General features: G+C 38.5%; 3 protein-coding genes across 5 annotated transcripts in view; all 3 read left to right on the plus strand.

The window, feature by feature from the left end:
* Positions 1–9,085, plus strand: part of LOC119480971 (NACHT, LRR and PYD domains-containing protein 12-like) — a 29,529-nt gene extending 20,444 nt beyond the window's left edge. Inside the window, exons 8-17 of the mRNA XM_037757629.1 lie at positions 11–184; positions 2,712–2,885; positions 3,805–3,845; positions 4,035–4,090; positions 4,633–4,679; positions 6,119–6,336; positions 6,680–6,945; positions 7,377–7,493; positions 7,623–7,767; positions 8,279–9,085. Of these exons, the coding sequence (XP_037613557.1) occupies positions 11–184; positions 2,712–2,885; positions 3,805–3,845; positions 4,035–4,090; positions 4,633–4,679; positions 6,119–6,336; positions 6,680–6,945; positions 7,377–7,493; positions 7,623–7,767; positions 8,279–8,619 (1,579 nt within the window). The 3' untranslated portion in view covers positions 8,620–9,085. The remainder of the gene's footprint in view (positions 1–10; positions 185–2,711; positions 2,886–3,804; positions 3,846–4,034; positions 4,091–4,632; positions 4,680–6,118; positions 6,337–6,679; positions 6,946–7,376; positions 7,494–7,622; positions 7,768–8,278) is intronic.
* Positions 9,086–12,014: 2,929 nt separating this feature from the next.
* On the plus strand, positions 12,015–19,364 carry hus1 (HUS1 checkpoint clamp component). 3 transcript variants are annotated; one of them, XM_037756580.1, is made up of 8 exons: positions 12,015–12,227; positions 14,340–14,467; positions 16,153–16,329; positions 16,436–16,543; positions 16,667–16,741; positions 17,917–18,016; positions 18,708–18,842; positions 18,944–19,364. In XM_037756580.1, the coding sequence occupies exons 1-8, from the start codon at positions 12,194–12,196 to the stop codon at positions 19,024–19,026; spliced, it is 840 nt and encodes a 279-aa protein (XP_037612508.1). In that variant the 5' UTR covers positions 12,015–12,193; the 3' UTR covers positions 19,027–19,364. The 3 variants fall into 3 exon arrangements, with proteins under 3 accessions (XP_037612508.1, XP_037612507.1, XP_037612509.1); XM_037756579.1 differs by having other exon boundaries at positions 12,015–12,223; XM_037756581.1 differs by lacking the exon at positions 12,015–12,227 and adding an exon at positions 12,267–12,587.
* Positions 19,365–20,718: 1,354 nt separating this feature from the next.
* LOC119480972 (NACHT, LRR and PYD domains-containing protein 12-like) overlaps positions 20,719–21,549 on the plus strand; it is a 28,630-nt gene continuing 27,799 nt past the window's right edge. Inside the window, exons 1-2 of the mRNA XM_037757630.1 lie at positions 20,719–20,743; positions 21,167–21,341. Coding sequence (XP_037613558.1) covers positions 21,211–21,341 — 131 coding nt within the window. The 5' untranslated portion in view covers positions 20,719–20,743; positions 21,167–21,210. The remainder of the gene's footprint in view (positions 20,744–21,166; positions 21,342–21,549) is intronic.

Raw genomic sequence — 21,549 nt, forward strand, 5'->3', positions numbered from 1 at the left:
CTTTATTCAGATTGTGGAGCTGCAGTTTGTCAGAGATCAGCTGTGATTCTCTGGTCTCAGCTCTGAAGTCCAACCCCTCCCATCTGAGAGAGCTGGATCTGAGTAACAACAAGCTGCAGGATTCAGGAGTGAAGATACTGTGTGGTTTTCTGGAGAGTCCACACTGTAGACTGGAGACTCTGAGGTCAGACACCATTTTTTACTTGTGTGCTGAGATTAATGATGTGAAAGTTGTGGTGACACTAAACTGCAGACATAAGGCTGATATTATACTGATCCACACTGAGTATCTTAATGCTAAAGCAAATTTTCTTCTTCAGTGGTTTAGTCCATTGACTGTGGCAGAGCAATGTTGAGCTACACATTTAAAACCTTAATATATCACAACACCTGACTTTCATCATGTTAAAATAAATTATAAAAAAAAACATAAATATGAAGAAAATAAATAATCTCTATTTCAGCTATCAGATAATAACAAATATATTCACTATTTGTTTTTTCTATAAATTTTATGAAGCTATATGATGCTTTTACTGACTGAAGAGTTTAAACTGAAGATGCTTTGATTTTATGACTCCACTATTCCTAAAATATAAACTGGGAAAAAAAAGTTCGGAAACTTGTGTTTGGTCTATTATTTCTCTGTTGTTACAATGCTAATTGGCATTGTATTTTACCTTTATTTACCTTCACAATGATGTCCAACTTGTAAGGATCATTCATTTGTGGGATGAGCACCACAGCTGATTATGTGGGTAGCACCCAAGAAAAATTTGTCAAAATGCTTTGCCAATGGTAAACAGTGTATTCTCCTGTTAGTATTGACTCTTGTTTTGAGCTCCAGGTGCTGCCAATCAGGCACCTGATTGGCAGCACCTGTGTGCATGGGGCCTGCTGGGTGCTGCACCCTACTGAAGTGATAATTTGGTGTCTGCTCCAAGCATTGGCATGCCACGTTTATCTAATCTGGATAAGGACAGTGCAATAGGGCAAGTTAAAGCTGGTGTTCCGCAAAACTAAGTTGCAGCATTATTTGGAGTCAGCCCTGGTACCATCTCCAAACTGAAGGGCAAGTTCCGTGAAACAGGTGATGTAAAAGACAGACCGCGAAGTGGGCGTCCCAGGAAGACAACACACCAGGAAGACCGGTTCATCACCCTTACAGCACTGAGGAACCGTAGGCTGTCTTCTAGAGATTTGCAGGCAAGGTTTGCAGGACGTAATGGCATACAGATCTCTGATCAGACGATCAGGAACAGAATGCACACAGCCAATCTCAGAGCTCATGAGGCTACCAGGAAGCAATGACTGCCCTTCACCGTCAGGTCTGTTTGCACTGGTGTCGACAACACAGACAATGGAACCTGAACATGTTCAGTGATGAGTCCAGGTTCTGTCTGCGGAAGTTGGATGGCAGGGTCAAAGTATGGAGACAACGCAGAGAACGTTATGCTGATTGTTGCACCGATCGAGTAACAGCTTTCGGTGGGGGCAGTGTCATGGTGTGGGGCGGCATCTCCCTCACTGGCAAAACAAGGCTTGTTATCATTGAAGGCCATCTCATTGCAGTGAGATATTGGGATGAGATTCAACAGCCAGTGGCGATGCCATATCTCCACAATCTGGGACCTAACTTCATCCTCCAAGATGATAACGCTCGCCCCCACAGAGCCAGTTTTATCACAGACTACCTCCACAATGTGGGAGTAGAGAGAATGGAGCGGCCTGCCAAGAATCCAGACCACCCAATTGAACACTTGTGGGATCAGCCTGGGCGTGCTGTACGTGTTAGAGTGACCAATACAACCACGCTGGCTGACCTGCAACAAATCCTGGTTGAGGAATGGAACGCCATCCCACAGCAACGTTTGACCAGGTTGGTGACCAGCATGAGGAGGAGGTTCCAGGCTGTTGTGGCTGCATATGGATCTTCCACCGCTACTGAGGCTCCTGACGGTGTATTAAATGAATAAAGTGTAAAATAGCCAATATGTCTCATCTGTTCCTTGTTGCTGATAGAGGGTTCAATCATCCAATCCACCAAACAACTCAAAACAAGAGTCAGTATCAACAGGAGAATACACTGTTTACCATTGGCAGAGCATTTTGGCAAATTTTTCTTGGGCGCTACAAACATAATCAGCTGTGCTGCTCATCCCACAAATGCATGATCCTTACAAGTTGGACATCATTGTGAAGGTAAATAAACAGGCTTTCCAACGATGTAAAATACAAGGAATGGAACAGAGAAATAATGGACCAAACACAAGTTTCCGAACGTTTTTTTCCCAGTTTATTATAGATGTCTTATCTTATATATCTTTTGTTCCCTTTTCCCCAAATCCATCCAGAAATATTTGAAACTTTGTAAACTTTGAGATCTTGAGTTGAATCTTGAATCAATTTCTGTGGTTTTTATTTGTGTTTGGCTGCTCAACACAAGTTTTTATAGATGGATCCAGAGGTGAAGTCACTATGTCTTTATTGAAGTAGCAGCACGTTGTCATTAATATTAATGAGAGCTCTGTTTCACTGTTTGTATTTTACAGTTTTTAACCTGCATCCTGTCGGCTTCAGGTGTTTGGAGTTTACATTTTCTAAACTTCTACGTTCTAAACCTTCTTCAGCTCTGAACACATTACTAAACATTGAATGATTTCATGCAGGAACATTGTCTTCTAAACTTACATCATTTATTCTTTATTCAGATTGAGTCGGTGCAGGTTGTCAGAGATCAGCTGTGCTTCTCTGGTCTCAGCTCTGAAGTTCAACCCCTCCCATCTGAAAGAACTGGATCTGAGTGGAAACGAGCTGCAGGATTCAGGAGTGAAGCTGCTGTGTGGTTTTCTGGAGAGTCCACACTGTAGACTGGAGACTCTGAGGTCAGTAGAGGGTCGGAGTCGGTCCATGCTGGTTCCATCAGTATTGCACTAAACACTCAACAGTCAGTGTGTTACCCCCATGGGGTATCCCTGCAGCTCCACTGTTTGGGCACCCGCTCCAACCTATAAAGCCTGGTTTATGCTCACCGCAGTGAAGCCGGTGTGAGATGGTCTGTCGTGCACATCTGAATTTTTGTAACTACGTGCCGACTGCGTGTGCGGTCTTTCATTTCAACATGGACACCTTCGAGGGAAGACTGACCGAGCAGCTTTGCCTGTACAGACATCTCTATAACTGTTCATTGAGAGACCACAGGGACAGTCACATGACCACGGAGACAGTCACATGACCACGGGGACAGTCACATGACCACAGAGACAGTCACCCACAGGGACAGTCACATGACCACAGAGACAGTCACATGACCACGGGGGCAGTCACATGACATTAAATAATATAATAAAGAAATACTGTAAAACATGGATATACACGGAGCAATTTGGTGGTCCGGGGCACCCCGACAGGAATCGGCGACCATCAGGCTCCCAAGCCGCTACTACCGCCCCACATCCTATGTTTCTTTTCTTCTCTGCATTCTTTCATTCTTCCACAAACAACAAAAAGCAAGCTGATAATGCAAAGCAACATTTTATAGTCACTCAGCGATGTTTTTACAGACGTGTGAATTTACAGTTGAGTGAAAAGTGTAGTTGTTTTCTTTTGATGTGTGTTGGATCTAGACTAATGACTACTTATTTCCTTTAATGTAGGCACAGAACATGATTGTCAGCAGTCAGTTGTTGTCTTCATGGTGCAGATATGATGATAAGCATTTAATTCTGATAGATTGATGCTAATTCAACAGACAATTATTTTAAACTTGTTCCATAACTTTTGGGATTGTGTTGATCTCTACAGGACCGACAAGAAGGTCTACAGAGCTGCCAGACACAAAGAATGTGAGTATTGAAACAACTTCCCCCATTCATCAAACTATTGTACATTCACATCTGATCTTAAAATGAGAATGTCCTCATTGTACAACAAAACTGTTACTTAATTCCATTCTTTGTTCCAGCTGTTAAGATCACATCTATTTGAAGAATATTCATGTATATTTGATACTTGTTTTTGTCTTTCACTTTCAGGTGACTCAGATGTCGAACTGAATGAGGACAAAAACCTACCTGAGGACGACAAAAAGGTGAGAAAGGAGCAGTTGTACGGTGTGAAATCCTCCAGTATAAACCATGGATAACTTTACTTGGACATTTATCAAGGATTTACCACTGAAGAACTATAGTCTATTACACCTGCAGGCAAACATTTATTTAATGACTTAGACTTCATTCATCTGCAGAAGTTAATAGTGTGGAGTGAAGATCACTAAACTATCATTTATTTACTAAACCTCGCCTCTCGTCGCTGGCAGTACCATGATCAGTCCAAGAGCTGGTGCTGGTGCTGGTGCTGGTGCTGGTGCTGGTGCTGGTGCATTAGTAAATCAGGAGCTAAATACATGCTGATTATTGAGACCCATGTTCTTGGTGTAGTTGTCCTTCTGTGTAGCCTTCTCTAACACACCTTACACTTTCACTCCATTGAAGTCATTTCCTCTCTGATTTATACAGGGTGCTTGAGTTGAGTATTGACAGTGTGGCTCTAGTATTTCATCACTTTATAAAACACTAAGACAAGTTGGTATTTCTATTAAAATAACTAATTCTGTGCCTTTTTTAATTCCAGGCTCCAATATCCTTCTCACCTGAGCAGACAGCTGAATCTTCATACAGGTAATTGTATAAACACTGGACCCAGAGTGTGTAATATTGATTGCCAGAAACTATATTACGTTTTGGACAAAACCAACTCACTGTGAGAGGGTGGCTGGTGCTGGCCTGCATCGGTCACACACAGGATCCACACCAGACATGGACTTGGCTAGCTTTACTTTAGACCAGTGAAGAGGATGTAAAACTTTTGACCTGTATAATTGTATGTTGTAAGGAAATTGAAGAGGAATGTACCTTATCTGAAGCCTTCTTCTAAACTTTATCAGGAAACTGTGTCCCCAAGTCTTCCTCCCACTGAATCCTTCACAAAGTTCAGGGTTCCAAATTATTAGAGTTTAATAAGGAATGAACAACACCAATAGAGTGCTGCAGGGATGACGTATTGGTGCTAATAGAGGGGCGGCATCATTGTGATTCACCTCGAGCAGGATGCTTGACAGCGAAACGTCTTCCAGCTTTCTATGTATGGGGGTGGGGGGGCACTGAAGCACTGTAGTCTTGTCACATCGTTCTCTGAACCCCGAGTCACAAAGTCAAATATGGTCTGAAAAATCTACAGAGAAGTCTGGAAGTCTTTGAAATGTAAAATGTGTTGGAACCCTGTCATAGACGAGGCCTTGCTGTATATAAAACATAATCTAATCTGAGGCACATTGAACAGTTGGTATATCTGAATATTTTCAACCCAAAGGCATATTATATTCTATATATATAGAGAACTGAAAATCCCCACAAAGAAAGAATAATATATAGTAGGGTTGTCAAAGTTACGGCAAAACCGTTTTAACGCCACTAATTTCTTTAACACATTAATGCAATCGATCTTTCGGAGGTTGTAGCGGCTCAGTTTTAGAGCTAAAGTGAAGATACTGGTATCATATGAAACTATAAAACCTGATGAATCCATCGGTACCAACCATGTCATACTAGCTTGTCATGAAGGAGGCTAAATAATGCTCACTTTTGCCTTGTTAATGTGGTGATATTGATTTTAACATATCACATAGCCCTGAAGGGTATTAAGTCTTATCTGTCAAGGTCTTAAAAAGCATTCAATTTAATTTAAAAAAGTATGCAGACATAAGTGATAACGTTCTTTTTAAAACAGGCTTTGCCCTCTTAAAAAAGATTCCGTTTTTCCTTCAAAGGGTTTGGGTTGAGGTGGCAGCAAACTAACTAACTCTGCGCTGGCATCCTGCCCAGATGCAGGCCGTGGTTCAACCTCAACATCAGAAATTAGATTTCAACATGGAGCTGTTTGGCTCCAGTTTATAAGCACAGATAAAGATGTGGATGGTGGTTATATGTCCCACCAACTTTAAAGAAAGCATGTCATATCCCAACCAACCTCATTTCCTTGCTGAGGCCTCGACTAAAAGAGAGAGACTAACAGGCCAATAAATGCTTGTTATATCAGTTTGGCCCTCTTTGTCCTACAGCTTCAGGTGTCCTGGTCCAGGTGTGTTCCAGTGTGCTTTGACTGGACTGGTGTTTGTCATGGCTCAGGAGGCGGAGCTACTGTACAGGACTGTCCAATGGGATGAGAGCCTCCTCCAATCAGCTGGCAAAATGGCTGCAGGGCCGCTGTTCAACATCAAGTGTTCTGAGGATGCTGCTCTCCGTCAGCTCCACCTCCAACACTGTGACACAAAGGAAGGTAAAGACATTGTTCAAAATGAATAGTAAAATTGCAAAAATGTTTATTAATGTGAACTTTGTTGAGATTAGCTGCATTCGGTGACGTGTGAATATATATATATATACATATAAATGTAATGGATTTTATGCACAACGCTAAATGCACACATTCACACAGATCACACGTGGAACAGTAAAATAATAATGAATTCAAAAATAGGAGGTAAAGAATAGAGGTGAAGCACATCCTCGGGATGCTCCAGAGTTAGAGGCAATAGATTGTGGCAAGTGGTAAGAAATGAATTGGGTAGATCAACCTGTTAGCATTAAAACAAAAGTTTAACAGCTCTTTGCTTTCACAGCATTGCTCTGTGATGGCCTGTTGTCTGTCGTTCACATCTCTGATGATGAAATGAGCATCTTGGAGCCGCTGGAGATTACAGACACTCATGCGGTTGTGAAGATCTCTCACCTCTCTGCCTTTGGCCTGATCTGGGATATCGTTCTTAGGATTCGGAACATCTTCTTGCCGATAAATGGCCAAGTTCTGCTGTTCCTCCGACCTCCCAATGCAACACATCAAGTACTCGATGTCTTTCTGCTGAACAAAAACGTCCTTGTAAGCGAGGTAAAGCCATCTGTCATATGTGCTCATCATCAGCCACGCTCCCAGTTAGAATCCCGGGCTGATAGGGCTCTTTCGGTTGTTGGCCCTGAATGGAGGAACAGTTTCCCCCCTCACCATTACATCTCCCTCCTCCTTTGATAACTTCAAACCTGTCTTAAGACCCATCTCTTTTCTTTAGTCTGTCAGTAGTCACCTTGAAGACTGGTCACATACTGTTTTTATTTATTTTTATTTATTTGACTTCTGTGCAATGCTGTCATGTTTTGGGGATTTTAGTCCAGAATTATTTATTCTACACTTTTATTAATTTACTTGTATCCTCTTAATTATTTCTGTGGTTTATTTCATTCTAATTCTCATCGCTCTGTAAGGCACTTTGGTCAACATTTGTTGTTTTTAAGTGGCATATTAAAAATGATCTGTTTCTGAAGGTTGAGGCCCAACAAGGAGGTGCTAAGAACATCAAGATCTCTGCCAAGTGTCTTCTAAACTTTGGTCAAAGTTACAGTGTCCAGTGTGAACCTGAGGGCTTCACAATACAACCTGATGTGAGTCAAGTCGCAGAATTATCATGAATATAATTTTGGCCGCATGTTGAAAATAGATTCACAATTAAGAAAGTACCAGATAAACATCTTTAATAGGATTGAAAATGACGTGATGCGTCTGGTTTTCAGTGTGCACCATTTGACTCAGATTATGGACCAAATTACCATCCCACATTTGAAGTTTTCCTGACTACGATCCCAGAGAAAGTGACTCTGATGGTCCGGGATCAAGAGAGGACAGAAGACGTCTGGAAACGTGATCTGTTTCAAGCAGGTAAAGATTACCTTTTATTATTTTTTTCTCACAGCGACATGAACATCTGGATTGAAGCTAAGTGGTGAATGAGAGCGGTGTGAAAATGGTCAGCTTTGTTTCATGTACGTATCATAACAACGGCTTGTATATTCTCCGTCCTCGCTCTTCCTGTTTCCCTTTCTGAATGATCAATACAGACTATCGCCGCCTGCTGGTGTGGAGAGTTATCTCCTCTCACCAGGAGCAGAACGTACGTGCTAACTGACCGCTGGCTGCCGTCTTTGCGGTGTGTTCGAGTGCGACTTGTCCGCCAAAACAAAGGCAACACGGGGAACATGCACTCACCACAGAGATGAATCATGAAACCAAAAATATAAAATATGAATGTCTCCCTTTTGGTTTCTGATTTTGAACACAGAACAACTGATTTACAGAGCAGACATGTTGCTGTACAAAAACATGACGTTTCATTTCAGTTGAATTGCTCTTTAAAAGTGGTTGTTATTTTTTTTCCCTGGTTTTCTCCCAGATCTAAGAATGGAAATCCCTCAGAGGAACATCCCAGCAGAGGACCGCGTCCCACCAGAGGACAGTGTCCCAGCAGAGGACAGCGTCTCACCAGAGGAGAGGCTGCGGTTGGTTCGAACAAAATTTGTAGAGGGAATGTCTGATCCTAATCTGAACAAGCTTCTGGATGAACTCTTTCAGCGTCGCGTTATAAGCGATGATGAAATGCAGTCAATCAGAACAAAAAACAAGAGAGATAAAGCACGAGACCTGATCGACACGGTGCGACTAAAGGGAACTGAAGCCAGCTCAGTTCTGATCGCTGCTCTCCGTAAGGTGGATCCGTGGGTGTTCAGATCTTAGGCTGAAACAAAAGCTAGAAGCTGGAGTGTGATGATGAATCTCTATAATATCTGGCTGTTTCAGAGACTCACATCACTTATTGTTAACTTTAAATGATAAATCCCGCCGTGGAAGCCTGTGTGGACTTTCACTCTGAAGGTGATTCACTGAAGTTTGGAGGAAAAGTGAATTAATTTTCAAGCTCTTGTGGTTTGGTTTCAACATTTTATAATCATTTACTTGGGATAACTTCCAATGTGTTGTTGGTGATAAAGACCTGCGATAGAGAGCTTGTGACATTTCTATATGTTTTTGGACTGCCTTCTTATTGCTAATTTTGGAAGTTATTAATTAAGTTTTAATTTGTTAACGTGATAATAACGTGCTCCTTTTTCCCTGCTGGGTTTTTGGTTGTTTGATCATTTTATTCGTCAGTAGACCTTCTGTAACTTGTGCCTACAATAAAGATTTCATTTCACACTGTGATTCACAAAATTGGACTCATTGGATGGATGTTGAGCAGTGAATCTACTCCATTAAGAGACCATGTCTGCAAACATGAACTAGAACAGACAGATGCTGTTATTAAACGAGACCTCAACTGAAACACAGATAGGAGCTTTTTCTGTGACAGTTGTTCTAATGCAACAACTGTAATTAACAGTGTGGACAAAGACGAAAACGACAAGACTTTGTTCTCTTAGCTGGAACAGATGGTGCCTTCAGATGAAACTGGTGAGCTCGTGTTTACAACACGGGAAGTCGTGTACACGATGTGTGCGTGGCGTTTAAGTGGTTAAGTGGTGAGAACGCCGCTGCTAAGCAACGGTAATATTAACGTTACTGTCGGCGTCCAGAAGCCACAAATCAGATTTTCACATATGAATCAATATTCTGTTTCTGTAATGTCTATTTCTCTCCTCACATGTTCTCAGAATCATCTTGTATTGATCAAGTTGAGGAGATACCAAGCACCGCCCACCAGCCGGAGCACAGCCAATAGGAACGCTCTCTCTCTGTGATTGGTCAAAGTCTCCCGTCATGAGCTAGATTTACTAAAGCCTGAAAACAGAGCCATGAGGAGGAGCAGAAGTCTAGTTATCTCTCAGAACACTTCAATTACAACATGCTGAAAGGTTATTATGGGATTTTTTTCTCAATGATGCCAAAAATATTGTTGCCTACTAAAACTTTAAATTGACTTAAATTGTACGTCGCTTCGGACAAAAGCATCTTCCAGATAAATGTCATGTTGTGTCTTAAGAAATGAAGCAGTTGCTTTATAGATAAAGCAAACTATTACATTGGCCGACTCACACCGTCGCTACTGGTTTCCTTTCCACAGCTTTGTCGTGTGTTTAGTTTCAGACATTTTCCCTGATATTTCAAACAATTTTCGATATTTTTCAATATTTTTCTCACATATTTTACTTATAATTTTTTTAATTTTTTTCGGATATGTTTTGCTTATTTAAAAAAGAAATCGGATATTTTTCACATATTTTACTAATAATTTTTGTACGTTTTGAGGATATTTTTCACTAATAATCTTCAGACATTTTTCGGATATTTTTCACATATTTCTGAATGATTTTTCATGCTTTTAGCTTGTAGAAAATCCTCTTTACAAATAGATGTTTAGTTTTCACATATTTAATATTTTTCACACAATTTTTCAATATTTTTACACATATTTTTCGTATTTTTTTTACATATTGTTTCACACATTTATCCCCCATCTTTTGAAAAATGTTTGGATATTTTTCAAAATTTTTAAAGGCTGTTGGGAATGACTATAAACAATGAAAAAATATATATATTACCATGTAATCCATTTATATCTATATAATATACAATGTAATGTATATGTTCTAGTAAGTATATTATGAGTATATAACATACAGTACATGTATAATAAACTGTACTTGTTTCATGAGTAATGCGTCTTATGTGTGTAAACCAATCCAATTGGTCAATAATTGTATTGTAGTGTGGTGTAATATAATAATGGCAGGAGGGGTAATATTAGTGTTCTGTGTTATTGGTTTAACCCAGGGGTCAGCAACCTGCGGCTCCGGAGCCACATGCGTCTCTTCAGCTCCTCTCTAGTGGCTCCCTGTTGATTTAAAAAAATGGAAATGAATAGCTGTTTTTTTTGTTTACATTTAAGTTTTTATTTATCATTGTTGTAGGTCTATGGTACGACGGTACGACGGAGTATTAGGGCCACATTGAGGAAAAAAAATAAATCTGAGATTTAGAGAATAAAGTCAGAATATTATAAAGTAGTAATTTTACGTGATATTTTCTTTTTTTCTCATAAAGTTATGACTTTATTCTCGTATTATTAAGATTTTTTTTCTCGTAAAGTTATGGCTTTATTCTCGTAATATTACGACTTTTTTCTCGTAAAGTTATGACTTTATTCTGTAAATCTCAGATGTTTTTCCCTCAGTGTGGCCCTAATACTCCGTAGTACATTGTCTCTTTGGCCGTCACTGCATTAGACTTATATACTATATACTTAGACTATAAACTGTGCTACCTTCATCACAATGATCAAATGTTTTGCGGCTGCAGACAGATTTTATATATAATTCTTTTTTTGCCTAAAATGGCTCTTTTGATAGTAAAGGTTGCTGACCCCTGGGTTAACCAGTGAAGATCTGAACCACTTCCTGAACCAAAGAGATGGTCATTACCTGTCTGAGAATAGGACATACAGGATTAAACCAAACACTCCATAGAATAGGCAAGCACCCAACTGGACTATGCACACACTGTAATAAACCAGAAACTGTCAAGCATGTTCTTATAGAGTGCAACAAATATGACAAAGAAAGAAGGGAATTGCTATCAGGAGTAGATGATGGAAATATTACAATCTGCTAGGAAAGACATCTAAGAAAGAACACAATCTTCTAATTAATTACTTAAAGGGCAACAGGAATAATGGAGAGAATTTAATTATTATTATTATTGTTATTATTATTAATAATTATTATTATTATTATTATTATTTTTTTATTTTTTTATTTTATTATTATTTTTATCTTTATTTTTTTAATATTATATTTATTATTATTTTTTTCATTTTGAAACAACAGATATTTTTTTATTATTATTATTTTCCCTGCCTATCTACTGCTCCACAGGAGTATATGATGGAAATATTACAATCTGCTAGGAAAGACATCGAAGAAAGTACACAATCTTCTAATTAATTACTTAAGGACAACAGGAATAATGGAGATAATTTAATTATTATCATTATTGTTATTATTATTATTAGTTATTAATTTGTATTTATTGTTTTTGTTTTTTATTTATTTATTTTATTATTTATTATTTTTGTTCCTGCTCCACCCTCCAGTCCAGCAGGTGGAGGTAATGCACCTCTAAGCTGGTTTACCAACCAACAATAAACACCAAAAAAGAAGAAGAAGAAGAAGAAGAAGAAGAAGAAGAAGAAGAAGAAGCAGAAGAAGAAGAAGAAGAAGTTGAAGTTCTCAGCTCAGCAGCTTCACCGTTAAAGTTCCCGCACGTCACTACGTCACTACGTCACAGCTCAACATGAAGCTTCGAGGGAGAATCAATGACGTCGCGTGTCTCCACCATTTCACCCGTAAGTACGTCACTTCCGCCCCCTCTAACGGTTAGCTTCCACCAGACTTCACCACGAAAACTCTCCTTTCTGTTCGTTAGAGAGGAATAATCACATCACAGCGCTCTGAACTCAGACAGGTCTGAGCGCTTTGTGAAGAGGCAGTGACTGTTTTCTGTTCGGCTGACAAGAAGTGGTGAAATAAATGCTGAATATCCCTCAAAGAGCCGTTTAATGGAGGTCTACAACGAGATCTCAGAGTCCAGATCAGCCGTTGATCCGGAGTGAATCCAGTCCAGCTGCTCTGATCTGTTAATAGACTAATGCTTTCAGCTCTATAGAGAACCACATTAAAGTGATCTCTTATCACACAACATCACTGGAGGTCTGGAGTATTAATCATTACATTATTGAGATTTAATCAATGTATGAAATATAGCTATTCTGTTATATTAGTTTAAACTCAAACTGAAAACAATCATTTAAGATGGCATTCTGCAACATGGAGATAGATCCCACTAATCAGCAATTATTTCGTTATTTATTATATTATTTAAACTGGTTATTTATTGTATGTGTGCACATCTTTGTACAGATTTTTCATTTCTTATTTATTTATAATTCTCTGCATATATTGTGTTTTATATTGTAGCATTATGAACATAATTTTTTTTTACATACTCGTTCATACTAGTTTTCACATATTTTACGAATAATTTTCGGACGTTTTGTTTTGGATATTTTTTTAGGACATTTTTTCAATATTTTATACATATTTTTCAGATTTTTTTCACAGATTTTTTCAGACTCTTTACCAGCTTTTTTGAACAATTTCTGAGTATTTTTTAATATTTTGTCACATATTTTACTAATAATGTTCGGACATTTTTCACATATTTTACTAATAATTTTTAGTTTAATTTAAAGTTATCTCTTATCAGAGAAGATCATTGGAGGTCTTGAGTATTTTCTTCTTTCAATACAATAATTCAATTATTGATATTTAATCAATGTTTGAAATAGAACTTTCAGCTATTCTGTTATATTAGTTTAAACTCAAACTGAAAACAATAATTTAAGATGACATTCTGCAACATGGAGATAGATCCCACCTATCAGCAATTATTTATTTATTTTATTATATTATTTACTTATTTAAACTGTGATTATATATTATATGTGTGCGCATATTTATACAGATTTCTTATAATTTATTTATATTTCTCTACATATATTGTGTTTTTATTGTAGCATTATGAACATAATTTACATTTTACATACTCCTTTATTTCTATTTTCCTTATATTTATCTATGCTTTTATATCAGAGCAACTGTAGCGTCCCCAAGTGAGAAAATTAGTAATTAATTATGAAAATATTCATAATTGCACTAATATTTTTGACTTTTTTCCACATATTTTACTAATCATTTTCGTACTTTTTGGGATATTTTTCACGATTAATTTTCAGACATTTCTTGGGGATATTTTTCACATATTTCTGAATTGTTATGTTTTCACATATTTTTCAGACATTTTCCCATATTTTTCGGATTTTTTACTAACAATTTTTGGATATTTTTCACATATTTCTGAATGTTTTTTCATGCTTTCAGCTTGTAGAAAGTCCCCTTTACAAATAAATGTTTAGTTTTCCCAAATTGTTTCAGACATTTTCCCAGACTTTTCTAACAATATTAGGATATTTTTTCACATATTTTACTGATAATTTTCGGACATTTTTTGAAAATTTTATTCATATTTTTCTATTCTTTTCTCAAAAAAATGTTTAGACACTTCACCTGATTTTTTTTTTAACAATTTGAGTATTTTTCAATATTTTTTCATATATTTTACTAATAATTTTCTGATATTTTTCAGATATTTTACTATTAATTTCTGGATATTTGTCACATATTTTACTAATAATATTCGGATATTTTTCACATATTTTACTAATAATCTTTGGATATCTTTTCACAACACTGTGTGCAGCGCATGGTGAAACATGTGGTGTCTGAAATCTACTGCTCTTATCTCTTTTAGAATCGTGATAATTGAAGGAGAGAAGAAGAACATCAAGTCAATCAAGTGTATTTGTTTTGGTTCATAACTTTGCTCTTCGTCGTCCTCACCAGGAGTCATCACCACCATCTCAAAGCTGACGAAGATGTGCGTCCTGCGACTGACGCCAGACAACCTGTTCTTCGTTCTGTCCGGTAAAGTGGTCAACGGAGGCGTCAGCATGTGGTGTGAGCTGTCACAGGTAAGAGCTCCAGTTTCACCTGTCGGGAAAGAAAACGCAGTCACAGGATGCCGACGGGATGGAGACGGACACCTGATCACATCTTAAAGGGCAACTCTGTGGCTGTGTTCCTTTAATTCACTCATCAATTCATTGTTTGTTATTAGCATGACAGCAAAGATAATGTCTCTGTGTTTGAATAAATGATTTGTTATATACCTCCATCAGTGAATGGACGTTTGTATGGACTGCAGTCATAGGAGTGCCATAATAAAGAATACATCTGTAAAAGAATAAGAAAATAAATGTTGAAATGTAAAGAGGAATAATTAAAAGAATATATAATTAAATAAATAAATGTGAAATATAAAGAGAGAAAAAATTAAAAGAAAAAATAAATGTGGAATAAAGACAATTAACAAAATATAAAAGAATAATTATAAGCATTTTCTTTTATTTTCAGATTTATTTCTGTATTATTTAAAATATATATGTATTTTTTGCATATAAATTATTATTTTTGTGTATGTATATATGTATATATTATTCATTTTTATATAATAATGTCATTTATTTATTTTTCCTAATTCTTTGGGCGGTCCTCCCTGCCCAGGCTGACTAGTCAATTCCTGCGCACATGAACTGATGACTTTTATTATTATTTATATACAAAAAAAAAAAATATATATATATATATATATATATATTTAAAAAATACAGAAATAAATCGATACAGAAATAAATTAATAAATAAAAGAAAATGCTTATAATTATTCTTTTATATTTTATTTGTCTTTATATTTCCACATTTATTTATTCTTTTGTTTTTTTCACTTTATATTTCACATTTTTTAATTTACTTATTTATTTCTCTTTATATTTATATATTTATATTCTTCATTATGGCACTGTTCTGACTCCGTAGTTTGTGTGTGTCTGTTTGAATGTGAGACATTGTAAAGCACTTTCAGCTCACTGTGATGCCTTCAACGTCCTTGTAGTGTCTGACCAACAGTCTAAAACTTAAAGGCAGTGAACTGACTATCATATATGGTGAAGAAAGCAGCAAATGGTCATATTTGAGAAGCTGAAACCAGAGAATGTTTGACATTTCAGCTTTGAAAATGACTGAAAGAATTAACTGATAATATTTAACCCCCTGGTGACGAAGTGTCTTCAAAGATTCAAGGTTCAAAGGTCAACTTTATCATCCCACAAGGGGAAATTCATGTGGTCATATACACGTCTCATAAAAACAACATATAAAAACCTCACACACTTCCCAGGATCCTGCGCACACTCCCCCCCTCCAGCACACACACACACACACACACACACACACACACTAGCAGATCATCCAGTACAATACCGGCGGTACAAAAAATACACCCTTCACAATATAAAATATAAACTCTATACAAAGTGCAATCCGACAGTCTTAGTATACAGAGAAACCCCGTCCAAAACAGTATACAGTATAGGGTGGGCTACAGACTATTTACCTCTCGTTTAGAAGTCTAATTGCCGTCGGCACAAAAGATTTGCTATACCTCCTTGTTCCAATTTATTTTTTTTTTTACTCCTTTTGAAGGAGTAGCAGACCTGCGTGTCTCAGCATCGTCTCAGCATCATCAGTGTTCTGTGTGTGATTTGGGAGAAGTGACCCTTTATTCTTCCAGCCGTCAGCGTGTCCTTCCTCCCCGCAGGCCAACTTCTTCGATGAGTACCAGATGGAGGGCGTGTCCTCTGAGGACAATGAGATCTGCCTGGAGGTGACTCCAGAGAACCTGTCCAGAGCCCTGAAGACGGTCCAGAACGCCAAAGCCGTCAAAGTTAAACTCACCAAGAAGCACTGCCCCTGCCTCACCATCGCCGCCGAGCTGGTGAGACTGTAAAAGTTAACTCATTAAAGTAGTGCGTGATGTCTCCTGTGGCTCTGGAGGAGCTTTGTCGAGTCTGACAAACCTAACCGAGTGATGTTCCGTCCAGCCCACCCTGTCCAGCGTCAGTCGAGTTGTCACTCACGACGTCCCGGTTGACGTCGTCCCCCGGAGACTCTGGCACGAATTCAAAGAACCGAGCATGCCAGACTTCGATGTAAGTGACATCTCTATGAAGTGCAATAAGGAATATTTAACCACACAGTTGAGATCTGTTTTTACACTTCTAGCTTTTAAAGAAGGACTCAAAAGACGTCTCGTTACATGTCTGTCCTTGCAGGTCAGTATCTACCTGCCTCCTCTGAAGACAATGAAGAACGTCGTGGACAGAATGAAGAACCTCTCCAACTTCCTGGTAGGATCACATTCCTCTAAACTTCACTCACGTTAAAACCCCTTAAAACTCTGACGGCCCACCGGCGGGCCTGGCTGCTATTCTGTCTTTCGGAGGTTGTAGCAGGCAGCGTTTTCAAGCTAGAGTGATGATGCTGGTATCATATGAAACTACATGACATGTGACGAGGGCTGCTGGTGGTCACAGCAGTAAACATCCTCTGCAGCCTGCAGTGTGTCCGCCTGTTTCATCTTGAAAACACGCTGGAAATAAAACGTTACGACGATATTTACTGCTGCATATATTTACTGATTGGATGGAAAGAATGAAATGAAACTAAGAGCGTCCGTCTCCACAGTAAATCATCCGTTGAATGTTTGATGGTTATTTATTTGTGCTTTATTACACAGCTTTGATGAATACTCGATTCTGATTGGTCAATCACGGCGTACTCCAGTCTGTTATTTCTTTATAACAGACCGTTGCTACATATAACAGACTGTTTCCACGTATAGCAGACCGTTGCTAAGTATAACAGACTGTTGCTACATATAACAGACCGTTTCTACGTATAGCAGACCGTTGCTACGTACAGAAGACTGTTGCTACGTATAACAGACCGTTGCTACCTATAACAGACCGTTGCTACGTATAGAAGACCGTTTCTACGTATAACAGACCGTTGCTATGTATAGCAGACCGTTGCTACGTATAACAGACCGTTGCTACCTATAGCAAACCGTTGCTACGTATAAAAGACCGTTGCTACGTATAGCAGACCGTTTGCTACGTATAGCAGAACATTGCTACGTATAGCAGACCGTTGCTACGTATAGCAGACCGTTGCTATGTATAACAGACCGTTGCTACGTAGAGCAGACCGTTGCTACGTATAAAAGACCGTTGCTACGTATAACAGACCGTTGCTACGTATAGCAGACCGTTGCTACGTATAGCAAACCGTTGCTACGTATAGCAGACCGTTTGCTACGTATAGCAGACCGTTGCTACGTATAGCAGGCTGTTGCTACGATGCTGTATCCGGTTCTTTTCATGCATACATAGTCGAAACGCAATGAGTTCCTCTAAAGGTTCTCAGTTCCGGGGGAAAGTTCCTGCGGTGGAAACGGGCCTCAAGTTAATTTAAAGTTTTGGTGTGTGAGATGTAACTGTAAGTTTGTGTGTGTTTGTATCAGGTAATGGAGGCCAACCTGAACGGAGAGATGAACCTGAAGATCGAGACGGATCTGGTTTCTGTCACCACTCACTTCAAAGACATGGGAAACCCTCCGTGGGGTAAAAACGATGTCGCTGTCACCTGTTTTCACTCCAACACTTTGGTCCAGGCTGAAATATTGGGATTGAGATTTAATTTTCTGCAGACATTCCTGTTCCCCAAAGGATGAAAACTACTGATTTTCCTCTAGCGCCAACATGAGGTTAACATTTAGTTTAAAGTGAAATGTCTCAACAACGATGAGATGGATTGCCATTAAAATGTTTCCTCTAGCGCCATCATCAGGTCAACAGTTATACAGTATATATATTATATATATTTTGTCCAATACTTTAATCTGCAATTCTGATGGATTGGCTAACCCTAAACCTGAAGAAGTTGTAGTTTTGTTGTCTAAACCTAAAGAAATTGTAGTTTTGTTACCTAAACCTTAAGAAGTTGTTGTTTTGTTGTCTAAACCTAAAGAAGTTGTAGTTTTGTTGCCTAAACCTAAAGAAGTTGTTGTTTTGTTTTCTAAACCTAAAGAAATTTCATTCAGTTTCACTTTTACAACGTAGTAGGCCCCTACTGACCCACATCTATGGTGCTTATAGCGACTGATGACGCCTATTTAATGGCCTAATAACAGTCCAATCGGGTCCAGTGGTTCGAGTTTTAGTCCAGGACCTGGCTCCACCTCATGCCCCTTCTTCTACACATGATTCCTCCTCCTCATCTCCCTCCGTCCCTCTATGCTTCCCGTCCCTCCAGGTGACGACGCCTCCCAGGACGGTGGTCCGTCTCAGAGCAGGGACCCAGAGGCCATGGCCCAGGCCCGGGTGGACATCAGGAAGCTGCAGCAGTTCCTCATGGGACAGCAGGTCAACCCCAGCAAGGCCATGTGCAGTAAGTCAACCCACAGCTCCTCATCCAGCCGCAGAGCTGGAAAAAGTCAAATGCAGTGGTCTCCTTTTTAAATCCTATTTGCGTTGATCTTGTCCCCTCAGATATCGTCCATGAGACGGTCGTCCACCTGATTCTGCTGCATGAAGACGTGTCTCTGCAGTATTTCATCCCCGCGGTGGCGTAGATGCTCAGCAGATCGCCTCAACTTATCTCTGCTCACTGTGAGTTTGGGGAAAATGGGCTGTGAACGTGTTTCTGGTGTTTTCCTCACGTGGCAAAGGATTCCTCTTCTGCATGGAACCCATGAGACCAAACTCAGCATGTCTGGGCGTGTGTCCTCCGTCTTAACGAGCCTGAGGCTGGTTCCAGTCCTCACAGTGGACCTTTGGTAGTAGGAGGGACATGCTGGTTAATGCACATTCATCAAGGAGGATTTGGACAGTTCAAAAAGACAACAGCACACATTCATTGTTTGAGTTCAGCTGGTTATGTGCTTGGTATTAAAAGTGTTTAAAAATGAAACGTATTTTGATTTAAGTTATTTTTGTTAAACCTCATTCACCCCCACAAAAAAACATTTCCCCTCATACCTCCTTGAAGTGAATTTGATTTTCATTCCTGGTGCTCAAAGCCTCCAAAAGTAATCACAGAGAAACTACACAGTGACGTTTCATCTGAGAAACAACGTCCCAGTCGACAGTTTTCACTGTATAATATTTGACATATATGTATATATATACATATATATATATATATAAATATAATATACCACTGGTAGTTTAATCTATAATAATACATCATTTATTATTATATACTGTTGCTAGTTTAATCTATAATACTACATCATTTCTTATTATATAGTGCTGCTAGTTTAATCTATAATACTACATAATTTCTTATTATATACTGCTGCTAGTTTAATCTATAATAACGTTTATAACGTTTAGCCTTCATGAATGCCTGCCCAACCGCACTGTGCGCAGCCAACGGAACAGAACGTTTGTCTGGAAGCTTCTAGAAGACTAGCTTTAATAAGCTGTTAACTACGTTAGCTGTCAGCTAACTACACTTACCAAAATCACTAGGTTTAGTTAGCCATGGTAACTGACAGTTAACTACTTTTACTTAGATAACTAGGTTTAGTTAGCTGTTAGTTACATTACCTGTCAGCTAACTACACTTACTAAAATCACTAGGTTCAAATACTGTTCATTGAATTAATAACCACCAAATACTGTTTACTATATAAAAATCGTTGTCCTTAACAGAATTATTAGATATAAACATTTAAACTTTATAGTGCATGATCATCTTCTCAGTCAGGCTAGTCTTTATCTGTTGAGACTGTTTCTTTAGTCAATCTGAAACTTGATAGTGTTGCACGAAAATAAAAATACATTTTTTGTTAAAGTTAGAAGATGTGTCATTTCTGGCTACTGTGTTTAGATCATGAAAAAGACTTGCAACTCAGACATTTTTTGTTTGTGCAACAGAAGGAATCATTTTTCTTCCAGATGTTCAGAAGAGGCTTAGTCATATAAGTCTGAAAAACAACTATAAAAGCATATTAGTATTTAACTAAACTGATTTATTGACATGAATTAAACACAAAAATTAGATAACATTTGACCAAAACTCATTTTAATTCAACCTGTTCAAGCTAAAAGAGATTCTTATAAACACACCGTGTTAAAAAGCTGATTAGTGTGAGTAACACACACAAACTCTCGTAGATAAACTCTGACGTTAAAGATTTCCTGTAAATGGAGAGGGGAGGAGGCACACTGATCCAGGTGATGCAAGTACATGAGAACAGGGAGGGTACCATGAAAGACTTCAGTTAGTTCAGATGCCATTTGAGTCGACGGAGCAGACGGATGAAAACTGAAGACTGAAGCAGGGTGAGTGTTTATCCAACATTTTACTATTTTACTGTGGACTGTATAGGAGAGAAATGTTAGAATGAACTCAACAGTTTGATTCATCTGTGAACACAACGTTGTGATTGGCTGAATAATCCTCATTAAACCTGCTGTAAGCCAAGAAAACAAGCAGAGATTTAAAGAAAAGTGACCAGATGGAGTGTTTGGTTGTTTTATTATACTGTATAGTATACAGTATAATATTGTACTGTATACTATATACTGTATAGTATACAGTATAATACACAAACACACAGTATACACTGTATACTGTGTGTGTGTGTGTGTGTGTGTGTGTGTGTGTGTGTGTGAGTGATAGAGAGAGAGGTTGTGTGTTACTTCCTGTTCTCTCAGTCTTGCCTGTGACTCTTGCACAAACTTTTTTCCGTTAAATGTTCACAGTCAGTGTTCCGGATTGACCTCTCAGACTGACTTCAGATCAGAAGATGAGTGATTGTGTGGAGGAAGAGGAGGACAGAGCAGAGCCTCCAGTCTCTGGCTGTCTGTCTATGAAGAGTGATCAGTCTAAAGATGATCCTCTGACCTTCAGTAATGAACCTGGACCCTCAGAGTCAAAGTAAGAGAGCTGCTACTAACTCATTGATAGGACTCGATTTTAGTTACCTCTGACAATACCATGTTTTCTGGTGATTTTGTGTTTCTATTTCAAAATTTCTACTAAAATGTATTTGCTAACTGAAGTTGAACAAACTTTTCTTGACAAAGAGAATTAAAGCCCCCTCCACCCAGTTTTACTTCCTGTTTTTTTATTAACGCTCTTTCTC

Source organism: Sebastes umbrosus, chromosome 21, assembly GCF_015220745.1.
Source record: "Sebastes umbrosus isolate fSebUmb1 chromosome 21, fSebUmb1.pri, whole genome shotgun sequence".
NCBI lineage: Eukaryota > Metazoa > Chordata > Actinopteri > Perciformes > Sebastidae > Sebastes > Sebastes umbrosus.